The sequence below is a fragment of the Nansenia antarctica genome (assembly GCF_963989245.1).
Source record: "Nansenia antarctica genome assembly, chromosome: 9".
Taxonomy (NCBI): Eukaryota; Metazoa; Chordata; class Actinopteri; order Argentiniformes; family Microstomatidae; genus Nansenia; species Nansenia antarctica.
The window spans coordinates 32171230-32180818 of NC_137679.1; the positions used below are offsets into that span (position 1 = coordinate 32171230).

At 43.6% G+C, this 9589-nt stretch overlaps 1 protein-coding gene across 1 annotated transcript in view; it reads left to right on the forward strand.

The window, feature by feature from the left end:
• Positions 1-3061: 3061 nt before the first annotated feature.
• Positions 3062-9589, forward strand: part of leo1 (LEO1 homolog, Paf1/RNA polymerase II complex component) — a gene marked incomplete at its 5' end in the record, with an annotated part of 9877 nt that continues 3349 nt past the window's right edge. Inside the window, 8 exons of the mRNA XM_080538752.1 lie at positions 3062-3119; positions 4241-4377; positions 4583-4872; positions 5213-5594; positions 8265-8364; positions 8541-8635; positions 8954-9090; positions 9571-9589. The exon at positions 9571-9589 is cut by the window's right edge and continues 66 nt beyond it. Of these exons, the coding sequence (XP_080394878.1) occupies positions 3062-3119; positions 4241-4377; positions 4583-4872; positions 5213-5594; positions 8265-8364; positions 8541-8635; positions 8954-9090; positions 9571-9589 (1218 nt within the window). The remainder of the gene's footprint in view (positions 3120-4240; positions 4378-4582; positions 4873-5212; positions 5595-8264; positions 8365-8540; positions 8636-8953; positions 9091-9570) is intronic.

A 9589-nucleotide genomic window follows, 5' to 3' on the forward strand; every position in this document is an offset into this window, starting at 1 on the left:
GCTTAGTGGTACCGACCGCTGCCATAGTATTTAATCGTCATTTTATATCAGTGGTTCGAATCCCTCTTCAGGCGCACTTTTTACTGCATTTCGTTGTCTGAATCTAATCTAAAATCTCATCTAAAAAAGTATTGTAGGCTATAAAATTATGGTGCAGGCTAATTTACAAGAACTGACACGATTACAATGGTGTTTGAAACCTTTGCATGAAATCTTCGGTTAAATGTAAAAAAAAAAAAAATTGAATGACTTAGTCAAGTCTCGAACTCGCAACCTTTGGAACTCCAGTCCGCAGCCTTAACCACTACGCTAGCATGACAGCAATGCAAGTTGTTTCTTTTTACATTCTTTTCTTTATTGATATATCGATTTATCTATCACACTTTCAAAATATCAAGTTATCTATCACACAATCAAACTATCTATCGATCGATCACACTTTCAAAATATCAAATTATCTATCTATCACACAGTCAAACTATCTAATCTATCTATCTCGTGTGAAGTGGGAACTAATATTTCCTAGGGAGGAACTATCGTTCGGGATGTAGTTTCCGCCTGTGAGCCTTTTTTGACGCGCGTCTCACTATAGCCTGTGTTTTCGATTTCGAAGACGTCACTCACTGTGCTACGAAAACTGGCTAGTTACTTAGGGATTATATTATGGGATATGTGACACTGTAACCTAGAGACACACTGCGCTGTTACGTGACGTCCTGCCAATGGGATGTACAGTATTGTCCCATAGGTTGGCATTTTGATGCTTGGTCTTGGAAACAAACACCATGTTTGCACAAACATAGTTTTTTTGTTGTTGTTGTTGGTTGCAATAAAAGCCTATATTTTGGATTGATATCTCTACTGTATTTATTTGATTTCGTTTGACAAAAATATAGAAAAAATATTTAATAATGTGTATATATATATATCACTGGTGTTCTTTTAGGAATATAAGATTTTCAATTCCATCTCGAAAATGATCTATCTAGGGAGTTATATAAAATGCTGAGACAATACTATGACATTCATTGTGTTCTTCATTATTTCCAAGTCATCTTAAGACCCCCCCCAAAAAAAAAAAAAAAAAAAAAAAAAATCACTCTCATGCAGTACCACATAACGACACATGAGGTCGCTTGACACAACGGCAGGCGGGGAACATAGGACCCTTTTTCGGAAGCGGGGAACATAGAACCCTTTTTCGGAAGCGGGGAACATAGAACCCTTTTTCGGAAGTGCGGAACAGGGGAACATAGGACCCGGGGAACATAGGACCCGGGGAACATAGGCATGCTCCCGACACAAGTATGCCATGCTCTGAATGCAGACAGCCTAATACTGTGTGAGGTGACAGTTAAAAGCAATTTTAATGTAAGACAAACTAGAAAGACAACATGTTATACATTGCACAATGTTGATTTATTCAACTATATGCACTGGGGATTGATGGGTGAACTGATTCCTGTGAGAGGACAGGGGGAGCAGACAGAAGGCTACACATGTCTGCTGCTTGCTTGATCATAATAAATATGTAGGTGATAGGCATACTGTTTGCTTTACTTACTTATACTGTTTGCTAGGTGAAGCGATTCAAAGTAATATAACTCTGGGTGAGATTAGGCAACATGTAACGGGACATAACGTTAACATAGCCTAGCACAGCTTGCAGCTAGCTTGTGTTTTCATTTTCTAATGGCTTGAATAGTATGTCGGGGGCGTTATAAGGGTCGGTGATGTTCAATCTATTTAGTTTAGCGATGTAGCATTCTTTGTCTTGGTTGGTGAAGTGGGACGTAAACTCCGATGATCTGAAGTTGCCACTGGCTCTGGTGCTGCATCTATTGTTTTCTATTCTGCCAATATGGCGCCGCAAATAAAGTTTCGTGACTCGAGTCACGTGACGTCCGGAGCTCTATCCGCTTGTTAAGTCTGACGTCAAAAGTGACGTTTAGCCATTTCCGAGTCCAAATCAGAAATTCTCCGCACCGGAGTACCTGTGAACTACAGCGGTAGAATGACAGTTTAATCGTTTTTTAGACTCGGATCTATTCATACAACAAGGGACACAGCACTTTACCGTTTTCTCCATATTGTCAGGGCTCGGAAAAGCGCTATATAAATATAATTTATTATTATTATTATTTCGGCATCTCGAAGACAGCCAACGTTGGCCCCGGAAATACGTCACGACTTAACAAGCGGATTGGTTTTAGTAGTGGGCTGAATGAATGAATGAATGGTCGTTATTGTCATTGCTACAGTACAGGTACCAAACAACGAAATTTAGGAGGGGTGGCTCCCCTGGTGTTAGGAAAGAATTTTATTTTTTTTTTTAAAAATCTCAAGAAGGGAAGGAGCTGGTTTACATAAATAAAGGCTATGTACACTATCCAGTATCCACTATACTATACTGTACAGATAGACGACTAGGGTTGTCATATTGCACAATTGTGTTATTGCACATTTATTTAAAGTGTCGCAGTTTGCAGGCTTGAAATGTACATATTTGTGCCTCAGCACTACACCTGATTTTTTCAGTCCAGCAGCTGCCATCAATCCGTCCAGACTGTCCAGGGCCCAGAACCTAGGTCTTTGCTGTGTTCAGGGCCTGGACGGCCCTGTGGTAGAAGCTGTTCTTCAGTCTGTTTGTCCTTGCGGCCAAGGTCCTGAACCGCCTTTTCGATTATAGGGGGTGTGTCTAATCCTGGTCAAAGGTATGTGAATACTGTCTAAAATATACGTTATTTGTATACTGTAGGCTACTGCGATTGTGTCATATGGTATGTTCGAGAGAAATGCTCACACAATCAAACAGGAATAGGATCTGTGTGTGCGTGGGTGCGTGTGCGTGTGTGTGTGTGTGTGTGTGTGTGTGTGTGTGTGTGTGTGTGTGTGTGTGTGTGTGTGTGCGTGTGTGTGTGTGTGTGTCTGCCGCCACCTTGTGGCTGATAAATGCAGCTGCATCCTATTGAGGTCATTGAACTCGGAAACAAAACGTGCGTTGGCGCCCTAATCACTTCCTGTCAGTCAGGACATACATTTATTGAAACAGAGAGGAGAAATGGCAGACATGGACGAGCTGTTCGGCAGTGATGGGGAGAGCGACACTGAACAACCAGGTAAAGTTACTAAAAAGTTACGCCAACACGCTAGCCAAATAGCTGATTACTGAAAATCTGTCTGCACATTTTAGCTCGCAAATAGCTAATGGGGATCTAGTGAGACAAGCTAGCTAGCTAGCTAACAAGACCACCGCGATCTTACCGATATGAAGCCCTCAATGAGTTAGCCAGACACACTGATCTGGGTCCAGATCTGGCATCACGCTTACGTGCAATTTTGAACGACCATTCACAGTCAGCAAATATCTGTATTTCTCGCAATGCATCCTGTGTTCATTAGCCAGCTACGGTAGACATGATCACAGTTCCTTATTGTCATGGAGCCAGTCTGCGAGCGGAGCAGTGAGATGTTTAGTTCACACAGGGTCTCAACAGTGTTATAGAGACCCAATAACCCCTTGAATGGTGATATACGCCCTAACTAAATGCATTAAACTCTATTCTGCACTCTGACAAGTGTCATATTTGAATGATGTGATGCATCATCATCAATAAACCTCATCCTGCTCAAAATCCTCACATCACAGACTGTATTAGGTAAACAATCTGGAATAAACTACAACAAAAACATAAAACTGGTCAAACTCACCTCCAAATCAGCCTTCAAGAAGTTACTCTTAACGATACATGCAATTGCTTCTAAACTAGGACCCGTCGCCTGCTGTTGTTGTTTGTTGTTGGTCTGATTTGTCCATATGGCTTGTAACTGTTCCTGTTCCTGTTCTCTGCTCTGTTTTGTTTGTCTGTATGTTTTACTATGTTTTAACTTTTGTATTTCTTTTACCCCCTACACCCTTTTACCCCCTTTTTCTAGTGCCTTTTGCCAAGTCGGCATTGTAAATAAGAATCTGTTCTTAATTGGCTTACCTGGTTAAATAAAGGCTAAATACATTTTTTTTTTTAAAATAATGACTATACCCTGCTGAAAAGTAAGGTGTGTGTGTTTCTTTCTTTCTCTCTCTGTCTATCTCTTTCTCTCTACCCCCCCCCCCTATCTCTCTCTCTCCCCCCCCCTCTCTCTCTCTCTCTACCCCCCCCCCCCTCTCTCTCTCTCTCTCTACCCCCCCCCCCCCTCTCTCTCTCTCTCTCTCTCCCCCTCTTCATCCATCCATCCTCAGCGGCAGTGGAGTCTGGCTCTGGCTCAGGCTCTGACTCAGAGCCGGAGAGAGCTCGTTCAGCTAGCAACGCCTCTGGCAGCGACAGTGAGAGGGGAGGAGATGACGACGATGAAGAAGCAAATCCAAGTATTAACAAGGTGGGTCCTCCCCCAAGTATTAACAAGGTGGTAACAAAATACTAATTACCGATACTTTATACCAAACCGATACCCTAAGTCACTAAACTGTTATATAGCTTGATCTACTGGACAGACTTTGGCTTTGGAGCTAAATTTTACTAAGTGCAAATTTGAATTAAACTTTAATTACCGTATAATTATTATTATTTATTTATTTTACAAGGAGTTGTTTGGAGATGACAGTGAAGATGAGCGACGTAGCCGCCACACCCAACACAGCGGCAGCCAGTCCGAACACTCAGGCAACCAATCAGAGGCCAGCGTACACTCAGAGCAGGAGGACAACGACCAATCAGATGCTGAGCAGCAAAGCGGGTCAGAGCGCGGCCATCGGGAGGAAGAGGACGAGGAGGAAGAGGGGGGTCGTAGGTCAGACGCAGGCAGTCCCATGTCGGGAGCGGGTAGTCCTCCATCAGGGAGGGCCAGTGCCCTGTCGGCTCACTCAGAGAGAAGGTACGTGCTTATTGGTTAGGGTTACAGAATTCCCGTAAGTTTGAGAAACTTTCCGATAACAGATATATCAGATATCCATATAAATTAGTTTCCTTAACTTACGGGAATTTTGTAACCCTTTCATCATGGTTGGCTCCTCCAAATGTGAAAGCTTCAGTGATACATAGTTTGTTCATTCATTAGTGAATATTTATACTTTTTTACTAATGATACCAGATAAATTGCTGGAGACAAAATGTAAGCTCACTGATTGCTTATGAAGCCAATGCTTAGGGCCTTTTCATCCAGGGCCTGCGCTATGTCTGGATATCGGTAACAATGACTCTCTTTGCTCTCCCAGTGTGCACAGCGAACCCGGAACCCCCCAATCCGGGCTCGGCACCCCCCACTCTGCTCCCGGCACCCCCCACTCTGCTCCCGGCACCCCCCACTCTGCGCCAGGGACCCCCCACTCTGGGCTGGGCACCCCCCACTCTGCACCAGGTACCCCCCACTCTGCACCAGGTACCCCCCACTCTGGGCTTGGGAGCCCCCACTCGGACGGGGAGGGCTCAGTGAGGGAGAACCAGTCGGAGGATGAGAAATGGACGGGAGCCAAGAGCGACCAGTCGGAGGACGAGGAGGAGATGAAGCCTAAGCACTCCGACGAGGAGAGAGAGAATTCTGATGACGAGGGGGCGGGGCATAGGAGCAGGAAGAAGTCAGGTACTGAGGAGCCAATGGTTGTTGTGATAACAGTGATAACATGCAGGGAACCAGGAATGCCCTCTGTTTAGTTAATTTTAAATTAATGAATCAATATGGCTCTATTGATCCCAAGAGGGGATATGACATTCGTGAACTGCTGAAACAGTACTGGATAGGACAGTGTGAAAGGAAAAGCCAGAGACAGCCCAGTATGGTTCGGGTTGGCCCTGTGTAGTGTGTAATGCCTCATGTTAGACAAACAATCCAGGCAAACGGACAGGCAGAATAAAGAGGCCGATGCCTTTGCGTGCCCTGTCAAACAATTAGGTTAAAGTTAGACACAACCTGTTGTTACATAGGTAGCAGGGTTCCCTCGCTGGTCTTAAAAAGCCGCAAAGTCTAAAATCCAGCAATCCGATTTATAAGGCCTAAAAAGGCCCCACAGTTCAGCTATTAGGTCTAAAAAACGAGGTGCTAGGTCTTGAAAATGAGACTTTTTTGTCTGTATGGCAGTGAAATCCCTAATTTCATCACCTTGAGGATGACAAATCAGGGCTTGACGCTTACCTTTTCCCCAGGTAGCACTGTGCTACCATGTTGAAAAATTTAGTAGCACACCAAGAATTTCAGTAGCACAATGAAAATTGCGCAATTTTCGTCAACGACAACAAATTATCATAATCACTGGCGGACTCAGAGGGGGGGCGACCGCCCCTCCTGGTGCCCCCACAGTTGAAAAACGTCGCCCTTTTGAGTGGCAAAACTAGAGGATGTGCCCTATTGGCTGCCCTTCCAATGGTCTTTTCGCCCCTGCCCTTCAAACAGCCTGAGTCCGCCACTGATCATAATCATAACATATAAAAATTATCATAACCGGCTCTTGGCTGTAATAAAAATGGAGACTCACACAATGTAAAGGGGAAGTAAGAATATTAATTTTAGTTGGCCCACAGTTTGCCCTCAGTTTTTTTGGGTCACGGTTAGGGGTGTAACGGATCACCTAACTCACGGATCGGATCGTGTCACGGATTTTGAGTCACGGATCGGATCATTTTTCGGATCAACACAAAACATATATTTTTTTTAATAAAAACAACATTTTCCTTGAATTCTGTAAAAACACCACTTTTAATGTGTGAAACAAAAAAACAACATTCAAGATGTCAAAACTGATATATATATCACATATATATATAACATCTATATATAACAACATATATATGCCTACACACCGTAACTTTCTTATCGACCTCCCTCCTTCCATCATTATTATAAGTAACAGGGAAGCCAAAGTGCTCCCATACATGTGATTTCAATGACGAGGGAGGCCTTTCCAGTTCGCCAACGTTGCACTCGCCATGATACTTGTTGCTGTGGATTCCCAGCTTCACGTGGAGTGAGTACGTAACAGAGTACTTTTTTTGTGTGTTTACACAATCACCCAGGCTGCTTAGCGGGTGATATGACGTGATATAAGTGGGACAGAGATGAGTGAATGAATGTTGTTGTCAACTCAGTATTGCATGCAGAGAGTGAGAATAAAGCGCACATGATTGTTTTTCTACCGGTTACATTTGAATGAATGAATGGTCTTTATTGTCATTGCTACAGTACAGGTACCAAACAACGACATTTAGGAGGGGTGGCTCCCCTGGTGTTAGGAAAAAAAAAAAAAAAAAAAAACGGTTTTGCTATTGATCCGCGGTACACATGCGTTCCGAACCGTGGAGGGCGATCCGAACGGATCACGGATTATCCGTGATCCGTTACACCCCTAGTCACGGTTCACGGTTCGTGTTTTTTTTTTTTTTAAATGCTACTATTTATTTACAAACTGTTACTTTATTTTGCTTATACTTATGGAACTTTAACATTTAGACACATTCCAGAATATGACTGGTAAATTGTATAATATAAATATATATAAACAAAAAACACTTTCAAATGTAAAAAAATTACATAAACACTTTCAAATGGGACGTGTTGTGGATTGGAACTACGGATCATAAGCTTTCAAATGATGTGTCATACATTGAAATCCGAAAAAAGATGAAGTTAGAGTCATTTGAATGTTAGACGTCAGGCACATATGGGGTTAACCTCTTTGTAATGAAACCGGAAGCAAACGCTGCTAGCGGCTAACAAAACACAGCGCTACGAACTATGAGAGCTGTATCCCATATACCCATTATGCGCATTTTAAGCGCATATAGGACTCACGTGAAGCATTTCTGTGACACGCGTTTCTGTTCACTGTTTTCATTCCCTCATCACTCATACACAAAAGATTGACTGCGCATGACCGTAGTTCAGCACTCTTTTAGTCGCACTGGTGCGATTGAATGTATTTCCAAGTCGCACAGAAATATATTCACTCGCAAATGCGACCAAAACAGTCGCACTGTCGAGCCCTGCAAATAGCTATCATATGGTCTCGCGAATAGGTCCAAAATTATATTCTATTCAAAGAGGTCTAAAAAAGGTATAAAAAGGTCTTAAGTCTGACTTGTTGAAACTTGTAGGAACCCTGATATTATTACCTCTTATGAGGTAGTCATAAGTCTCCTCTCACGCTATGGTGTGTGTGTGTGTGCTTCTCAGCATCGCCAAAGGCCAGCGACAGTGAGGACGACTTTATCGGACGGAAAACCAAGAAGAAGGCGTCTGACTCTGAGGACGACTTTATCGGACGGAAATCCAAGAAGAAGGCGTCTGACTCTGAGGACGACTTTATCGGACGGAAATCCAAGAAGGCGGCGTCTGACTCTGACAGCGACGCGGGAGGGAAAGGGAAAGGGAAGAAAGGTAAGAGGGAAGCTGAAGGCCAACGACCAGGGTTGCCAGATAGGATTGACACTTTCCAACCTAACCACAGTCTAAAAACCGCTAAATCCACCAAAAACCAGCCAAAAACCTATATTGTCAGAAAACCACTAATCTCCTGCCCCTAAACTGTATGTCGCACACAGGGAAGAAGCCAGGGAAGAAGCCTGCAGCAGACGACCTCTTTGGGGAAGCAGATGACATCTCGTCAGACAGCGATGCTGAGAAGCCCCCCACCCCAGGACAGCCACTGGTGAGAGACATCATCCTGTTACACACACTTATATAATGAACACACACACTTCTATAATGAACCCACACACTTCTATAATGAACCCACACACTCCTATAATGAACCCACACACTCCTATAATGAACCCACACACTCCTATAATGAACCCACACACTTCTATAATGAAGACCCACCACTGAACTGAGCCCTTGGGACAGCTCCCCTGTTGCATAATTACACAAATGCTGACCCCTATTATTATGGAATGTTGACGTGTGTGTGTGTGTGTGTGTGTGTGTGTGTGTGTGTGTGTGTGTGTGTGTGTGTGTGTGTGTGTAGGACACTGAGGAAGGAGGGGAGCAGGAAGAGCCTGTCGCTGAGACCCGTATTGAGGTGGAGATTCCCAAAGTCAGCACTGACCTGGGATCAGACCTGTACTTTGTCAAACTGCCCAACTTTCTCTCTGTGGAGCCCAGGTGAGACAAGCCCCTTATGTTCACCTACCCACACTAGTATGAAGGTGTGTGTGTGTGTGTGTGTGTGTGTAAACTTTTAGTTTTCATATTTGGCAGCCTGGGCCATGTTCATAAGTGTGTTGTTAGAGGCCTTCAAATGGCTGGTCTATCTAAGAGAAGGGCCAAACAGTTTCTGCTATTATTGGTAGCCGCTCAATATGGAGAAGGCGGTGCTTCTTGTACCCATGAGCTGGATACTGTCTGTTTTACAGTATTGATACTGTGTCTGTCAATCCACATAATCATCATTTGGTGTGAATAACATCCTATGTGTCGGCATAACTGGTTGTTGGCTCAGCACTACTGTAACTGACTGTTTTCATAATGTCAAAATGCACTGATAGTATTTATGTCCTTAAAATATTGTACGATTTATGTGGACATAAATAAAGCATTTAAAATGTGCGTGTGTGCGTATTAACGTGTTCCTCTCCTGCGCAGGCCGTTTGACCCCCAGTAC